The sequence below is a fragment of the Urocitellus parryii genome, chromosome 9 (genome assembly GCF_045843805.1).
Source record: "Urocitellus parryii isolate mUroPar1 chromosome 9, mUroPar1.hap1, whole genome shotgun sequence".
Lineage (NCBI taxonomy): Eukaryota > Metazoa > Chordata > Mammalia > Rodentia > Sciuridae > Urocitellus > Urocitellus parryii.
The window spans coordinates 57,785,376-57,804,593 of NC_135539.1; the positions used below are offsets into that span (position 1 = coordinate 57,785,376).

Sequence of the window (19,218 nt, forward strand, 5' to 3'; positions counted from 1 at the left end):
AAAGAAATGAAATAGTAAGAACAAATAAATTAATTGATAACATAGTATAAAAGATCTGTGATTTTAAAAGCTATTTAGAATAATCCAAAGGGAAGCAAGGATGGAATTGTCTAGTTAGACTTACTTTGTTTTGTACAAAGACTTTGTCAACATAACTTACCTTTTCAGAATCTGTTCCTGGACACCTCCAGTTGTACAAGTAATACTGTAAACTACCATCTCCTATACCAAACTTTAGTTTTTCCAAGAAGGTCTTATTTTCCATCAAATCTAGTGCATTGAATACATCAAATCCTTTCTGCCAAAGAAAGAAGGATTTAAAATTTAAAATATCAAAGGACTATCTACAGAAATTATAGAAATTATTGGTATAACATTTAATTCCTCTACTAATAGCTTGGATATGCATTTACAATAGGGCTTAATGTCTGCAATGTATAGTATAGGTTAGGAAGACCATACAAAATTGCCTTAAAAAGCTAGAGTGAGTCAACAAGATCTTTCAAAATGCTGAATTAAAAAAAAAAAAAAGTGATCTGATGGCTTTCACTGACATAAAAATAACCTATTAAGATTTTAGAAAATATCTTGTTCCTGATTCAGAAGGGAGCAGTGTCTAGATGGTTCCATTTCCAGAATTATTAACTACTGACCTAAGGCCTGACGTAAGTGAAGCTATTGCTAAGAAACCGAAGTTGTAAAGACTTTAAATAGCATGTTTGTCTTGGACTGATACTGGAAAGTAAGTTTAATATTTTAATGGTAAAAATTAAATTTCTTAAAAATGTTATATAGTAATACTACGCAAAATGTGATATAGAAGGAATACCTAAATTTAATTTCTACTTTAACTTACTGACCACTTGGGGAAAGTTGTTGAAAATAAGCAATTGGGATAATGTTGATTTGGAGACCAAAAGTAGCAAATTTATACAATATTTTCAATGATGCAAGAGAAATCAAGGAAGACATTTTTCAAGTACTGTTTCCAATTTCTCATGAGCAGTTATTTTCCCATATTCAATGTGTATCATCAAAATGTATGTCAGCTGATTCAAATTTATTTTTAAAAGAAAGATATCTATTTAATAATTACCTAAGAATAATTTTTCTGGGAAAATAAATAATAAAAAGATATGTATTTTCAAGTTAATTAACATTCATAGGCTGCATCTTATATTCCTTATGAGTTTTGTGTCTTCTTGTATGAGGGTTAAGTTTTCTAACATTTCTTTTTTGTTAAATTGAAATAAAATCAATGATGAAAACAGCCACTAATGTTTTAAAAGAAATACAGCAAAATTCTTCCATTGTCAGTAATGTGTATGGGGTGGGGGAGGGCATTGCATGAATTCCACCTGGATGGAAGCAAATACCGTGAGATGTTTTATATATTTTGGCATATACTCTTGAAGAATTAAATTGAACAAATATGAATGAGTCACTCACCAATTTAGCTATAATGAGTGCATCGTTCATGAGGTCCAGCAGGGGTGTCTCTGTGTGAATGTTATAGAAGGAGTAGGCAGCTTTGAGGCTCTTATGAGCAGGGTGGTGCATGACTGTGGACGGGAGCGTGTAGAAGCTCAGGAAGTCAGTCAGTTTCCCACTGGAGCTCTAAGAGACAATGGTGATACCAGGTAAGTGTCTCCTTGAAAAAACTGCATGCAGTTAACACTTTCACCATAACTTTCTGTCCAGACAAAAAGCAACAAGTAAGACTTCTTTCTTGGCAGCCTATTTTGAGCCCCTTCTATTATGCTGGATGGTGGCCAAGAAGAGCAGGCAGTTGGAACCATAGCAGAAGTGCTAGTCAGTGATTTGCATAAAGTTCTTAGAAAGCAAAAGGTCCTACCAGGAAAGTTTCCCTCAGGCTGACCGAAGAGTCAGTGTTCTACATTATGAAGTAATAATGAAAGATTTCATTTGCAGAAATGAAAGCTCTAGGTATTAGAAGGCTGCCATCACCACTCTGAAACACATAGGCTGCCTCTAGGAGAACAACTTGGGAGCTAAGCTAGCCACTTTTCTCATGGAACACTACTTGAAAGTAAAACTGGCCAAGATTATGGTTGTTCAGACTTGGTATATGGCATAGTTTTTTGAAAATGAATAATGAGAGCCTGTCAGTTCCAGAAAAAGAAAATGGCAGGATATACTGCCAATGATAAAATATGAGCTTTCAGGTGTAAGTTAAATTTTTGGAAAAACTTGTATCCTTCACCAAGAGTTACATTATAACCTTTTCTAATAACAAAGATTGTGATATCCACATGTGTGAGTTTTTGATACCATAAGATGAAATGTAACTTCAGTGAATCAGGGGCTGGGGTTGTGGCTCAGTGATAGAGCGCTTGCCTAGCGTGTGAGGCACTGGGTTCGATTCTTAGCACCACGTAAACAAATAAAGTTATAAAAAAAAAATCAGTGAATCAGTTTTTTTTTTTTTTTTCCAAATAGCCATGTAAAATGTTAAAAACTCATATACGGATAAAAGATTCATTCAAAGGACAAGACAGCTTAGTGGCAGAGCACCATGTGAGAGGCCCAGGATTCAAACCTCAGCACCAAAAAAAGAAAAACAAAAAAACAAGGACAAGACAGACCAATGGATTCTAATGTAATAGAGGATAAAAAGCTTACTAATAAGATTTAAGAGATTTATAATTATCTGAAAAGGCAACTAAAATATTCATTTTTAACCAAATCTTCAATACTTCATATGAAATATTTTCTTCACATACTTAACATATCACAATAGATTGAAAGCAAAAGCAGATAATAGGTTCCTAGTTGTCTTCTATTAAATCAGACATTAACAAAATTTGCAAAAATGCAAATGGTACCATCTTTCACTAATTTTGTGGTTTGGAAAAATAGTTATTTTTCATATGAAATATGGTCTTTAGGTAGCATGTAATGAATTATTATTAAATTGTTATATGGAATAATATCAAAATGTCTCAATTTTGAATAAGTAAATATCTATAGATGTAATCCATAAAATAAAAGCTCTTTGAGGTCCTCAATAATTCTTCAGAGAGTAAAGGAGTCCTGAAACAAGAGAGATGAGCTGCCCTGAGAAACTCACATAGGTGCATAAAGATGACATTTTTTTTTTTTTTAAGCAAAGATGGCAACTCTTTATGTTGCTTTGGAAATAAAAATTTAGAAACAGACTGCTCAGTTGTTCTTCAGAAATGTCCTTTGAGTCCTATCTACCATGGCTCCCCTTCATTACAGCCTTAACTGAGTGTAATAGGCTGGATCTGGAATGTCCCCTCAAAGGCTCATGTATTAAATGCTTAGTTTCCAAAGCAGCCATGTTCAGAGGTGAGGCTTTGGGAAAGTGATTACATCATGAGGGTTCTAACATCATCAGTGAATTAACTCATTAAGGGATTCATTATATGAAGGCATTATTGGGAGGTGGAAGAAGTTTTAGGAGGAAGAAATCACTAGGGGCAGGCCCTAGAAGGGCATATCTTATCCCCAACCCCTTGCTCTCTCTTTCTCTTTCCAACCACCATGTCCCTCCAATACAACATTCTGCCTTACCACAGGCCCAAAACAATGGAGCCAACTGACCATGACCTAAAACCTCTGAAATCATGAGCCAAAATAAATTTCTCCTCAGGTTAGTTGATTTTCTCAGATATTTTGTCACAGTGACAAAATGTTGACTTACATATTGGGCCTGTGATCCCATACTCAGGCAATATGTGACTACACTAAGTAAATACTTATGTATATAACTAATGTAAACTAAACCCTGGAATCACTTCTAACTGGCCCTCTCCACTCCAAGAATTTACAAGATTAAAAGCAACTCAATCCATTTCTACCAAAAGAGCTTCCAAGTGATTCATCTCAACAAGAATTTGGAAAATCTGGACTGTTACTTTTCCTTCCTTCCTTCCCTCCTTCCTTCCTTCCACAAGGATTAAATGGCCGAATCCATGGCATCTCAACCAAAGGCAGTTCAGTTATTCCAAAACCAAAAGAATTAAGCATTAGGATGCAGCCATCTGGTTGAGGTCAACCAAAATAACCTTTGAAAAAGGAGCAAAGCAATTAATCACACAGATAACAACAGAAAAGCATTAATATGTAGTAAAAATACACTCGTATCCAGAAATGGAAACTTAAGAAGAAAATGCAATTCCATCAAGATGAACAGAAATCTAATCCAGAAGCACTGAGTCTTGGAGGAAGAAAGAAGAGACTGGTACTCTGTGCTCTTTCTGGAAAATAAACTTTATCACATGTGGTGCATACTTCTCAGTACTACCTTATCACCTTATGTTTACCTCCACTACAAACGTGTCGATAATGTGTTCCTGGGGAAGGAACCAGTGGGCTACTTCCTCTTCATCCATCACCGGGGCTAAATGGAACTGCTTCAGGTAAGTGTTGATTAATTCTCGCACTGCTTTAATATCTTTCGGTTCCATGGGTCTCAAACCTGAAGTCTTGGTAACCTTGTTGGAGGGAAAATAAGACAAATCCCAGAAGTTTAAATGTAAGAGAAGTAAAACTACTTTGTGCCCTTTGTCCGCAGACCCACAGAATACATCACACAGGAGCTTGTTAGAACAGCAGAATCTTGACCCCATCCCAGACCCAGTGTATTAGAAGCTGCAATTGAATAAGATTCCATGGTGATCTGTATACATGTTAAAGTTTGAGAAGCACTGGGTTAAAATACATGCTAGGAAATGTTCTTCTTTCTATGTGGCAAGTCTTCCGTCAGTACTGCTCATGACCCAAACAAATCAAAAGGAATGCTATGAATTGACTGATAAACTAATACCAAGAATTTTCACAGTCTGTATGACAGGGCACAACAATTGCCTAACTTCTGGGGGTTTCTGCTTTAAAAATCACCAACTCTAACATTTTGAAAACATAGTTGAGAAACTTAACTTATTCAACAGTTCCTAAAAAAGATGTCGTGATTTTGTTTTCCTGAAATCAATATAAGAGTAAATCATATTGGTCAGGATGGGAAGGCAAGAATTTTTTTATTTATATATGACAGTGGAATGCATTATGATTCTTATTCCATATATAGAGAACAGTTTTTCATATCTCTGGTTGTATACACAGTATGTTCACACCATTCGCATCTTCATACCTGTACTTTGGATAATAATGATCGTCACATTTATTAATGATGGGAAAGCAAGAATTTTAATACAATATCTAGGTATTTTCTTTCTGTCTCCACTCCGCCAACCCTGCTGGGGATCAAACCCAGGGCCTCACACATGCTAGGCAAGTAATCTACCACTAAGCTACATTCCAGCTCAATAGCCAGGTATTTTCTAAAGGTGCAGGACTATCTAATACTGGGCCTGGATTTCAGGACATATTGTTTTATTAAAAGGTAATCAGAGTAGGCATTTTAACACCACTACAGAGCTTTATAATTTAAAAATGAAGCCATGGAATAAAAAGCCTACCAACTTTGGTTCTCAAAAACTCCCATCATCACTCTGGTTCTCTAGAACTATCCAAACACCCAGGCACTCAAGACTAGACCTAAGAAAGCCCAACAAACAAAACAAAAACATTACAAACTAAAAAATAGCTTAATTTCCCCCCAATAACTTGATTTCCCTTGCTTGGAGAAATACTGGATAAATTTTAGGAAACAAGTAACAAAAATACTGCTTGTCCACCCTTCTGTCCTCAATGGTTTACATATATATATATTTTTTTTCTTTCTGTGGTATTGGGGACTGAACCCAGGGCTTTACACAGCACTCTACCACTGAGCTATACTCCCAGCTCTGTAAATAGAATAGATCATTATGATTCCTGCAGGTACCCAGGCAGAATCTCGTGGGGTAAAATAGGTTTTTATCTTGAAGGTACCACTGATATATTATTACTAGTTGTGCTGAGGTTTCAAGGTTTCAGTGACAGAGTGCTGATTAATTACTGATCAGCATGGAGAGAGAAGAATAGGAGATCCATGCTTACATTTACAGATCCAAAAGTTCTTAGCTGCATATTTACTATGGGGTCCTTCAATGATGATTTATATAATCTACACAGTACTGCAGCTAAAATGACATTTAATAACCTAAATTTAGAGAATTTGAGTCCTTAACATTTAATGGACAATTCATATATTTTGTTTTTTGTTGCTCTGAAAGCTGATGAGTCAGAAATATCCAGGTCCCAACTGAAATTAAAAAAAAAAATAAACATGTATTTCAAAATGCTAGTTAAAAGACTAAAAGCACATATCTATGTAAACCATGGTCAGAATCATTTTCTGCTATGAAGCAGACTTTCTTTGCTTGATTAAATAGCCATTCTTTTTCTTTTGTTACTGGTACAGTAACAATAAATAATATCAAGCAATTAGATTAATTAATGAAAGCAACAGGATATATGACATCTATTAATAGACAACATTCAGAAGGAAGAAATTTGCCAACTTGTTTCTGAAGCAAAATATTCTCTGGCATATATTTCTCACTGACTCAATATTCACACTGTGAAATCACTAAAGCAACACACCTTTAGCCCAGCGACCATCCTTAAATAACAGTTCTCAAACATTTCAGTATCAGGACCTCTTGGTACTAGTAATTATTGAGAAGCCCTGAAAAGCTTTGATTATGTGGGTTATATATACCCACATTGACCCGATTAGAAATTAAACTGAGAACATTTAAAATCAAAATTTGACATAAGGACACATTCCATATAGCCTCTGGAACACTTTTTAGTACATTTTTAAGAGGATGAAAGTAAATATGCAAATTATACTTAATTGTTATTATAGAAATAGTGTTGATTTCATGGATTCAAATCCTAAGTCTAATCATCATTATGACATTGAAGGGTCTGTGGACCACACTGCTATCCTTTGGTCTCAGAAGGTAGTAGAATGTAAAGACTTAGTGAAACAGTGTTTGGGCAAAAACATACAAAGCATCAAAACTTTGGCAATTTACAAGCATTTCAAAAAAAAATATTTACCAATACATTAAGGCAAAACAGAACAGAACATACCAGCCATAAAAAGAGGGTAGGACTAGAAAATAGGGGAAAACGATTCAACTGTGCCAACCAGCAATGGCTAAAGAAGAAAAAATGGAAGAACAAAACTTTTAAAATGTGAAATAAACCAACTCTAGCTATTATCTTCAGGAAGAAGTGGGAAGACTAAAGCTTTAATAAAACATTAAGTTTTTGTATAATGAGAGAAGTAAAGGGGACATGTTTCCTAAGAGGTCAATGAAAAGTGAAGAGATGTTTCCAGTAACAGAAAATCTGATGTGTCAAAATCCTGTATCTGAGTCAGATGTACCTTCCAGGGCCAAATTAATGTCCATTACTCACTGGACTGTATGTATATTGAAATCTGTATAAAATCTGCTTACAAATACATAAGGAAATAAAGCCCAATCTTGTGTTTCAATATGCTCTCCCATGATGTGGGGATAATGACCTGTGACTGTTATGAATCTCCTGTGACTGTTATGAATAATAAATAAGATTATAGAAGTTGAATTGTCCAGCACAATGCTGGCCCAATAAATGTCAACTGCCCTATTCAGAAGTCCAGGAAAAAGATATAAAGCAAGTCCTATAAGCAGAAACAATATGAGAGATCAGAAAATGACACTTTCTCTATAAAGCAAGAATTGCATTCAGTAAGGCTCTTCTTATGCTAAATGGTACAAAATTGTTCTTAATTGACTAGATTGCTAGCAGTGGTCTCATCCATCCGATTTCTGGAGACAAAAAGGATCTCGCATATGCTGCACTGTCCAGCTTTTACCAGAAGAGGAAGAGTGCCTCTGTTGTTGGCACCTTCCAGTATTTTTCTTTTTTGATACCAGGAATTGAACCCAGGGGTGCTCTCCCACTGAATTACATCCCAAGTCCTTATAATTTTTATTTTTAAAAATTTTAAGACAAGGGCTTCCTAAGTTGTCCAAGCTGGCCTCAAACTTGCAATCCTCCTGCCTCAGCCTCCTGAGTTGTTGGGATTACAAGCGTGTGCCCCGCACAATTTTTCAACATCTGCACTTTCACCTCTTGTACCCACTTTACCCACTCTTCTTTTTCCATTAATTACTCTTCATTTTCCTTTTCCATGTCTTGGAAGGGGGAAAGGAGACTGAAACACACCAATGAGAGCTGTCTGGACTGTGGCAACTATTCTTCTCTGTGCTAACCTGTATTGTAATGACTATACAGTGTGGCCCATGATGACCCTGGCTGGTGGTTGTTGCCCCTAATAGGGGCATGTGAGAGGTGACAGCATAAGCAACAGGGTCTAACAGAAGAAACACTAATGTCTGGGCTTGTATCTCAAACCATCCACTTACTGGTGATGTGCCCTTACATGAGTGTCAACCTTTATAAGTCTGTTTTTTCATCTGGATAAGGGGAAAAGAAGAACTAACTTCAAAAAGTTGTGAAAACAAACTGAATAATATATGTGAAAGCATACTATTAATTTCAATTTAATGGGAGAAAAGGCAGTCACTACAACCACATGGCTGAAGCACAAGCTAACTGAAGGGAGATGCCAAGGCCTAGTTTCATGACCAAGGCCTGACCTGTGATTTATCACCAACCATCCAAAACTTTGTCATCTATGAAAAGATTGATATCTGTACCGAAATGTAAAGGCCAAAACTACTTTTAGCATCTTAAATTCTAATCATTCTGAATAAACCAATGGCAAATAACAAAACTCCTTATTATTAAATCCATTTTATGCAGCCTGTATGTAAGTGGATCTTTTCCCTACACAGAAGCTAGACTGCTTTAGCTTCAATAGACTGAAATTTGGGGAGACCAAAGTAGAAATTAGCTCCTCGTGAAAAAAAAAAAAATAGGCATGCTTAAAGTTTTTATTTCAATTCATACAGAGCAAAATTCAAACAAAAGATCCCATTTGCAGTGGATACATTCTAAAAGGGCACCCAGTTTTCACACCTTCTGGAGTTCACAGGTTGTGTGATTTGCTCCTGCTGTGTACAGGCAGGGACTAAGGTTTGCTTCTATACAATAGAAATGGGACTTGGAACTTGTTTCTAACCAACAGCTGAAGGATTTGTGATTTGCTTCCGATCAATAAAAATGGCAGCTTTCATGAACTGATTTATATAAAGTTCTAAATCCATCTAGCTGGCAGATTCCCTCTACAGACTCTCTGGCTTTCACTGGCTTTGGTCAATAAGCTTCCATGCTGTGCACTGCCCTATAGAGAAGATCAGGTGACCAAGAACTGAAGATGGCCTCTGGCAGCCTGCAAAGAAGGAGCTGAGGCCCAGTCAACCAGCCAGCAAAGAAGTCAATCCTGCCAACAACCATGGACGCCTGAAAGCTGGTACTTCCTCAGTCAAGTTTCAGAGGAGACCCCAGTTCTGGCTGATACCTTGATGACAGCTTCATAAGAACCCAAAGAATGGGACACAGCTAAGTGGTACCTGGATTCCTGACCTGCAAAACTCATGCAAGAATAAATGTGCTGGGGTTGGGGTTGGGGTTGTGGCTCAGCCTAGTTGTGCTCGCCTAGCATGTTCGAGGTGCTGGGTTCGAACCTTAGCACCACATAAAAATAAAGGTATTGTGCCCGACTACAATTAAAAAAAATTAAAGAAAAAAAAAAGAATAAATGTGCTGTCTTAAGCTGCTCTGTCTGTGACAATCTTTTACAGAGTAAGTGATAAATAACACACCACCTGAGACCCCAGTAAAGCAAAGGCTAAAAGGCACATCTAAATGTGCCTTACTTAACTTTAAATATGCTTAAATTTCCTATTAAGAGAGACAACCTTTCATATTGGGAATTTGTTCTTTTTAAAAAAAGAAGATAATTGAATGAAACATTATTTCCTCTCCCTTGGTCTCTTATCTAAACTTGACTCCTTCACTCTATGGTATCAAGAAATCAGTGGCAACCTGAACTTTTCTTCCCTCTTACTTAACAGACCATAAATACCCAAATGCCAAAACTTACTTGATTTCATTCAATCTCACCCAACTACAAACTGAAGAACTTAAAAAAAAAAAAAATCTTTAAAAGAAAGAAAGAAACAAACAAATAAACTGGTATTTCCCAATGAACTCCCCTATTTTCCTAGTTCCTGAATTCTAGTTCCTGAATTTCCTAGTTCCTATAATTCTATAGCAGTCGTTTTAGCTATATATTCCCTTTCACAGGCACAGGTCCATTTTGAGACTGCTGCAAATACTTCTTTCCTTTTAAAAGCTTTAATTGTTACAGCTTCAAAAACTGCAAATCATTCTTACTTACATCCGGAAGTCTGTAAAGCTTCATTGTTCTCTGTAATGTCATATTTCTACTCAAGTGAGAAAATTTCACTTCTACCAATTTTCTGGGGTTTAGGGATCGATGCCAGTATCTGGAATACAATAAAGGTTTTAAAATCTAATTGATTTCTAACTCTGTGTTTTCACTCTGCCTCAGCCTGGCTGCTCCATAAGCATTTACTAAATACTTAAGCTGTGCCTGGTATAGTGCTGAGGCTGGCCCTCTTTGTCTGTAGTAATTTTCTTAGTCATTTTTTCCATCTTTAAAATATCTTGCATTCCTCTTTATGTTCCTTTGAAGTTTGTTACCTTTTATTTCTTTCACTAAAGAGGAATCTTAAAACCTCAAGAAAAATATTAATTACACCCTGGTTTACAAATGTTTAATGGCCACCACTGATTTTATCAAAGGCAAACCAACAGGTTTAAAAACATGAAACTATTTCTTCTAAATAAGTAACTTTTTAGTTGGATACATACCAAAGAAAACAACTTTTTTGAGAAACCAGTCTAAATTTCTTAAGTGATTCCAATTTAGGTACTGGGATGAAGGATTTGTATTAAAATACACATGTGAAGTCTTTCATCCTGTTTATCTTTGAATGCAATAATTTAATAGGTTATAGTAATTTTTCAGTTTTATCTTTTATAGTAAGTTTACTTAAAATTTTTTCCTATTTGAAGGTGATAACTCTTATGTTTTAGACACAGGTTGTTGACTGCCTTCTCGCTGGAGCAGTTCTTAAAAGCTTGATTAGAACTAATAAAGTCATAAAACAGCGTAAGCTTCTTTTTATTCTTAGCAAACAAGTACATCTTGGACTTTTCAACTGATGCTTATCAGACTTTTGGAATGGTTCAATAGTGCTGCAAAGCATGGAAGAAAACTGAATTTAGGTGTGGAGAGAAAATAGCACGACAGTGGACACTGAGATCACAATGCCCTGGGTTTCTCCATGCAAAGACAGCACTAGTCTTTTGAATGTATCAGGAAAAGAAATATAGATCCTGTATCAATGGCAGGGAAATATTAAAGACTTTTTTTAAAAATCGCCAAGTGGCTGTATACTGAAATGAATGGTCTCCATCTCTGCTACCAACAAACTACACAAACCCCAGTGAGCAAAATCCCTCATCTGAGGAGAGTAACACTTCTACCAAAATGGTCATGATGCTCAACAGGCTTGGTAAAGGGAAGACCTGGGTTAGGGATACAGTCTACCATTACCTGCACGTGGCCACCGGCTTAGGAAGAACAACTCCTGCAGTATATACAGCCTGAAAGATTCCTTCCAGGTTCACTCTTCTAGTTATTTCTCGAATTAACACTGGGGCTACCCGTTTTGATCTCAATTTCTTATGAACACAAAGAAAGTTGATTTCTACCATTTTCTTCACACTAAGAAAGAAAGATGTTGAAAATTAGATCCAAAACAAGATGAACACATTTTACAACACAAGAAAATGCTCATAAAATTTCAAAGAATAAGAATATGGAAGACATCCTTTAACACAATACTTAAGAAAAATATTGCTTCATTTAGTTCTAGATTCATAAATTCAGATCAAAACACTATTTGCTTTATATCCCTGCCAAAATGATTATAACTCTAGGTCAGGGAGGCTCAATCCCTTTGTTCCAAATAAATTTTAACATTTTAATCTTTTATAAGTTTTCATTTTAGAAAATGTTTCAGATATGCCTCAAAGTTTATCTGTTTTTCCTACAATGTATGCAATTATGGCAATAATTGAGTCACCCTAGTACAGAATCTGATAAGATGTTACTTTGAAGCATGATACAAATCCTCGGGATCTCTGAGAAGGGCTTCACCAGACCAGAGTCAGTGCATTTCCTCGCTGCAGTAAACCTTCTAGAGCTTCAATCCTGGTCCCAGCTCTGCTTCCACATATGCAAGCCTCTTGTTTGGCACACAATATTCCTTGTGATCACATGTTTTTATCAGTAAATAAACTAACCTAATATACTGTATGGTAAATAGACCTTTTACACATTAGGTCTTTGATTTTTATAGTTGAATCTTCAACTTTCTGGGTTAGATTTCGAGAGCAAAGGGGCTGAGGCTGTGGTTCAGTGGTAGGGCACTTGCCTAGCATGTGTGAGGCACTAGGTTTGATTCTAAGCACCACATATAAATACATAAATAAAATAAAAGTCTATCAACAACTTAAAAAAAACAAGAGCAAAATGCTTATCCTATGGAGGAAAAGGTTGTGTTTTCTGTTTTCTGGTTTTTTTTGGTACCGAGACTGAACTTGGGGGTTACTCGACCACTGAGACACATCCCCAGCCCCATTTTCTATTTTATTTAGAGACAGGGTCTCACTGAGTTGCACAGCACCTCACAGTTGCTGAGGCTGGCTTTGAACTCAAGATCCTCCTGCCTCAGCCTCCTAGGCCATTGGGATTACAGGTGTATGCCACTGCACCAGGCTGGGAAAGGTTTTATCTCCCCTAAAACTTTTGATTTTTTTTTTTCCAGGAATAAATCTTAGATGTCAGTTTATGGCTTTATCGATTCTGAAACATACATACATGTGTACATGTGTGTGAACAGGTACATAACAATGTGTACATGTATGAGATTGACAGAGAAAAGGAAAAACAGGCAAAGGGAAAGGAAAAGAAGGGAAGGGAGGAAGAAAAAAGGGGCAGATAAAGGGGTGGACAGAGTCTTGCCCTCCTCCTTTCTTTTTCCTTAAATATTTTTAGTTATATATGGACACAATACCTTTATATTGTTTATTTATTTTTATGTGGTGCTGAGGATCAAACTCAGTGCCTCACATGTGCGAGGCAAGCGCTCTACCACTGAGCCACAGCCACAGCCCATCCTCTTTCTCCTTTTGGTTCACAGTCTAATCTTTCTTTTATTCATTAATAATTAATGAACTTAACTTTAAGAGTTTTTAAGTTCACAGCAAAATTGAGTGTAGAGTTCTCATACAGCCCCTGTCCTCACACACACACACAACCTCTTCCACTATTGACAACTCACAATGAGTAATTTTTTTAAATTGTAAATGGACATGATACCTTTATTTATTTATTCAACTATTTTTATGTGGTGCTGAGGATCAAACTCAGTGCATGCCAGACAAGTACACTACCACTAAGTCACAACCTCAGCCCCACAATGAGTAATTTTTAAAGGCCTACTCTCATTGCAATTCTTGAGAAAGAAAAACAAAAGGTGACATGGACAGCTTTAAATGTACCTGTCATAAATGCGGATGTTTGCTGGGATGGCACTTATGAAACCTACGAGTTTTTTATTTGAAGACACTCTGACCCCGCAGTGCCACTGCAAGAGCCAGCCTGGGGGACGCAGGGCCCTGAAGGAAAACAAGGAAAACAGGCACCAGTTAGTGTCCAAAAACACAGAAACTGACCTGAGACCTCCCAATCTAACAGTCCAATCCATAACACCCTGATAGCAAGACATACCACAACAGGAATTCAGGTGAATAGTCGAAGCGAAACATGTTGTCGTCATCTTCTACATAATTCTCATTTAATAAGGTGTATAACTCCTTGAGCTAAAAGATATAATAAGCATCCTATCTATGGTGCTCAGGACCAATGCAGAAGCAATTTTGTGAATGCACATGTTGAATTAAAGAGTTTTACTCACCACTTCGGCATTACTCAAGTCTAAAGTGTCCCACATAAAACCCTGTGGCAAAGAATACGGTTCTTGACGTACATTGTCCTTATCCGGCTCAATTGCACCATGAGATGTTATGACTTCATCTGGAGAGAAAGACAAGAAGAAAAAAGGAGAAAATTACCAAAGCATTCTGACAACCTCAAATGGTCAGCAACATAAACAAAATCAGATTTAGGATGCTGAGTTTAATACAGTCTAAAATATGCTATTATTTCAATTTCCTCTGGACTAAAGCAGGAAAGTTAACTGGTGGTGTGGAGTAACTCTCACCCCACCAGTTAAATCAAAGGAGGAATCCTTTGTCACCCAATGAGAAAGATGACTTTATGAAATGATAGTGATTTCGAAGCCTCAAACTTAGGTTGTAGACTCACTACACAGCACCACTGTAAGCAACACAGGTTTGATACAACAGCCTTAGAGCTGTTCTCTTATACAATGAAGTTCCATAAAGTGGGGGAGGGGTGTGTGAGAGTGACCTGTGACCCCTCCCAATAGCAAAACCTAATTCAAAGACTGGTGATTTCTCTCCAACTGTTCTACTAGCCATGTACTCCAAACCATCAGTCTCTAGTGATTTCCATAATCCTCCCTCCAATTTATCCTCTGCAGAACATCCCTTGCAGCTGGAAAAAAATGCAGACTCTTTCTCATGCTGCCTTTTTGCTCCACTTCACCCTTCTCTGCCCCTTACTCCCAGTGCTCTGGCCATACTGACCTCTCTCATGTTTGCCCCAGCTCAGGGCCTTCCTGGTGCCTTTCTCTACTGAGACCCTGCCTTGGTCATCATACAGATGGGCCTGGGACTTTCTCAGACAGATGTTTATGCATCACTTTCCTATGACATCTCTCCCTGACTAAAGCCTTTTCCTATCTAAAATGTGTTCCTCACCCTGCCTGGCCACCATTTGTTTTGCCTTCACACCTAGTTCTGGAACATGTGCTCCATACTATGCCTGACATTCAACTAACAACTGCTGAATGAAAGAACCTCAAGGCCTAGTTCTTCCTATCACAGAATCTTTCTGTAGGTAGAAGTCACAGGGTTTATAACAGCTCCCCTCCCTTGCCTAATCCTTAACCTAGTTATTCTTGTTTTATCTCCACTTTGCCACCTCATCTCCACAGGCTTTCTCAAGTCAGCCCAGGGGATCAAATTCCCAGTCCCTCCCAAACAGAGTCCCTGACAACTGCTTGGTGATTGGCTCTCATGCTGTCTCTACAACCATCCCATGCAAATAGTTCCAAACAGCTGGGGTCAGCTCCTCTGGATGGGCAGAAATGGAGAGGCAGAGTCTGCCTTCCAAATATCCTCCCCAACCTCAGGCTCAAGAGTCTGACTTCCAAATGTCCTCCCACAGCCTGGCTTCCTTCACCTTATGGCCTCTGAACTAAGGTGAGCACAAAGAGTTCTAGGAACTGAAGAACTGTGCAAGGATTTGGCCAAGGGGCAAAATAGTGAGGGAAATATAGAAGGGCTTAGACGGGTAGGATGGCAAGTGAGGAGGTCAGGGGCAGGGCCAGAACAAAGGAGCATGGAGAGGGTCTTCTGATGAGGTCAACTTCCTGGCTGATGAAAGTGTTCATGGACACAAGAGGGGACCCAATAGAAAAACAAAACAGACACATGGACAGACAGGGCACAAATGAATAATAGTGAGGAGAGCTTGGACAGCGGAGGAAATAAGGAAGGAGGAAATTCCAGAGACCATAAAAAAAAAAATGAGCCAAAACTCCCCTACTGGATTCCCAACTCTGGGGCTCCTTCTCTCCAGAGAAGTTTCTGTCACTTTTGTCACTATCTCTGTCACTTTTGCAATAAACCTGCTGCTTGCTTGCTACCTCTGTGTCCTGTTCTTCAGTTCTTTGCTGAACAGAGACAATGAACCCAGCACCCCCAGATGGTAACAATAAGATGAGCCCCTAGATTATCTTCCCAAAAAAGGTGGCCTGGGGTCAGGTGGCTAGCTTTAAGTGGCTTTCTTCTCTTTAGGATGGGAGAGTGGCTTGGTGAGTAGCATTCAGCTTAACCCAGTACATTCAAGCCAGTAGACCTAGAGCCCTTAACCAAGGTTCATTCAACTGAATGCAATTAAGAATCCTGTAAATTCATTTTAAAGAACCTCCCTCCATTAATAAACACATTTCTAGAATCTGAAAGAAAAAAGGCAAGCAAAGATCATTTCCTTCTTCTTATTCTTCTTAATTTTTGTACCAGGGATAGAGCCCGTGGGTGTTCTACCACTGAGCTATTTCCACAACCCTTTCAGTTTTTCATTTTGAGACAGGGTCTTACTAACTTGCTCAGGCTGGCTTCAAATTTGTAATCCTCCCATCTTAGCCTCCCAAGTAGCTGGGATTATAGGCATGTGCCACCATGCCTATATTTTTCTCTTCTGTTTTTGCAATTTGGAAGGTTGAACCCAAGACCTCATGCATGCCAGGCAAGTGCTCTGTCACTGAGCTACATCCCAGCCCTTCTTTCTTTACCACTCAGAAGGTCGTGGCCTTTTAACCTGTTGGGTAAGAGTGGGTGGGAGAGGCGTGGCAGCTTTCAAAATTTTGAAAACGAATATTTGAAGGCATAGGAAAGAATTGCTTCTTGATTTATGTTTGAGAAAATGGACTATTTTGTACATAGCTGAGCTATTTAGAGTTCTGGCTGGCAATTCTTTATATGATATCGATTTAGAACCTGAACTCACAGTGTAGAAATAGTTGGAGGACAATTACTTTCATATACATAATACAAAGTAGGAGATTTACATTGTGTATTTTTTAACATTTTTATGGCATTTATAAACATCATCTTTTTTCCATAAAGGGAAAGAGGAACAGTTAAATTATGTTTATGATTACTTAACTGGTAAAAGTCTAATTGAAATCTAATAGAACAGGGAAGCATCAGGGGATGAGGCCCCATGGTAGTTTCTTAGTATACCAAAGTATGAGATCTTCACATTCATTACATGCTGTAATTCCCATGTGACACTAGGATGCTACTGAATTAGTAGTAATGCCCCTGATGAGTGTTCAGAATCTTATCATTAAATGGTATAAAACTATACATTTCAATAAGATGTTATAGGGAAAACCTTTGACATCTTACAGAATAACTGAGGAGTGAAAATGCTAAAAGTTTATATTTACAGAAAACAACTCCATGACTGAGTAGAATAAAGGTGACAGGAGAATCACACACCATTATATGTATAATGTTATATATAATTTGGTATCATATTTCAAGTTCAGGGAAATTGGATATTGTAATAGGGATACAAGTCAGATAAAATCACTGTAATTGAAAACCAATGTCACTACCTAAAATTTATATTTTAAAAAGACAAATATTACTTCTATGTAAACTTTAAATTTATGGTATGGAGCAAATGATATAAATGAAGTAAAATCTATTTCATATTTTTGATTCCTGTTAATCAACCCTTGTTTTGGGGGAAGGGTGGGCAGTAGAAGAGCATACTTAGTTTAGGTACTGGCTGCGTATCCCAAAACTGGTATCTGCGTTTTGCAGCCTCGTCAATGTTCCTGGCAGGGCCCTGGCATGCGGAGAGTAGCTCCATTGCTCTCTGGATGTCCTGTAGCTTCTGCATGGGGATGGTGGGATTCTAGAAGAGCAAAGACACAGAGACACAAAGTATGAGGAAGCTGCCACTGCTCTTAAACCTGGGGCAGATGCACGATTATCTGCCATGGAGACTGGCATCCCTAAACACTGCCCAACCTCCTCAAAGTCTGCTGGAGGCTGCGGCTCCAGGATCACGATATAAGCAATGTATTTTGTTACAGGAAACAACAGTTCTGTAGTTCGAATGGGACTCTGGCAGTTTGGAAAATCTAAAGTAAATGGAAGCATCCTTTGTTTCAGGTTCCCACCCACCTGCAATGGTCCCACCACTGTTCCTCTGGGAGGAAAAACCAAAAGGAGTGACATGCAGTGCATGCATTACTGTCATACAGCAGCCAGGCAGCCACAAGCCACTGTCAGGTTTAATGCTCTGCAGCAGCAATGGGGGGGACGGAGTAATAACTTCCAGAACAGAAACTAGGCAGACAAGATCATTAAATTAAAAAAATAAAAAAGAAAAGAAAAAGAAATCTGAAATTGGTGCTAAGCTGGGAAGGATATGATTAAGAAAGAAACCCTTCACCACGTCCCTTCCTCCTGGACCACACGTAGCTCCTCTCCTAGCCCCTCACCTAGTCCTCTGGAGACAAGCCTGTTAACAGAAGGCCAGCAGCTCCAAAAGCAACTCCAGTCCTCAGGACTTACCACCTGCCCCCCACACACACTCAAGTGTTTAAAATTAGCCTCCTTTTTAGTAAAACATATTCTCAGTCTGTAAAATGTACAATTCCTTTAAATTCTAAAGCTCCCTTCTTAAAGGCAGTATTCCTGTCATCTCCTGGGGATTCTCCAGCTCTTTTTGTAATTCCTCAAATGATGTGTTAATGAGAGGGCAATGTATAGGACTAAATGTGGAAATCAGGGACTTTTTCTCAATAAGCAAACTGAAAAGTTTCAAAATCCTGATACTACTCAAGGAATATTCTTCACTGCAATTCTGAAGTAGTTAGAAGAAATTTCAGAGCCTTCAGTTTTGTTGTATGGACACAAAGAAAAAGTGAGATTGACCCTCAGGGGTTTATAAACAGTACCTTTGGACTCCTGCTCGACTTTGAAATCTGTGGTCTGGAGCAAATTGTTTTAACCTGGGAAGCTTATCCATTTAACACAGCACAAAACAGGTTTCATTACACAGAGACTATCCTGTGGCTGCTTTATTCACTGGTTCCTTAGGGTTGCTGATACTAAAATGATCCAGAAAACAAAGTCCTAAAGTCTAACTGGAGGCAAGTTTAGCACCTCCACTCAGAAGTCTAATGACATAACCCAGGATCGCCATGATTTTTGTAAGCTGTTCATCTTACATATTGATTGAGATCTAAATCATAAGGGCCATCTTAATGACACAAAGAAATTTACCAAAGTATTTTTCCTATTCTAATTTATTGTATTTTGGGATTATTCCCTTTGCTTGAGTCTCTTTTGATTTTCCAACATTATAAGTAATTGATTTCTAGGTAAACAAAATCTACATCCAGTTGAACCCCAACAACACAATCTATTAAGAGACTATGACTTCAATGGGAATTGAGATCACAGCACATTTTGACTAACAATGTTTGAACA

At 37.8% G+C, this 19,218-nt stretch overlaps 1 protein-coding gene across 5 annotated transcripts in view; it reads right to left on the reverse strand.

Annotated features, from left to right (window-relative positions):
- Nmt2 (N-myristoyltransferase 2) overlaps positions 1–19,218 on the reverse strand; it is a 43,506-nt gene that overhangs the window by 2,811 nt on the left and 21,477 nt on the right. For all 5 annotated transcript variants that reach the window (XM_026408139.2, XM_026408137.2, XM_077802615.1 and 2 more), the window contains 9 exons: positions 17,488–17,632; positions 13,971–14,089; positions 13,784–13,875; positions 13,555–13,671; positions 11,543–11,713; positions 10,298–10,406; positions 4,311–4,481; positions 1,450–1,617; positions 161–298 (listed from right to left, as the gene is read on the reverse strand). In XM_026408139.2, coding sequence (XP_026263924.1) covers positions 161–298; positions 1,450–1,617; positions 4,311–4,481; positions 10,298–10,406; positions 11,543–11,713; positions 13,555–13,671; positions 13,784–13,875; positions 13,971–14,089; positions 17,488–17,632 — 1,230 coding nt within the window. The remainder of the gene's footprint in view (positions 1–160; positions 299–1,449; positions 1,618–4,310; positions 4,482–10,297; positions 10,407–11,542; positions 11,714–13,554; positions 13,672–13,783; positions 13,876–13,970; positions 14,090–17,487; positions 17,633–19,218) is intronic.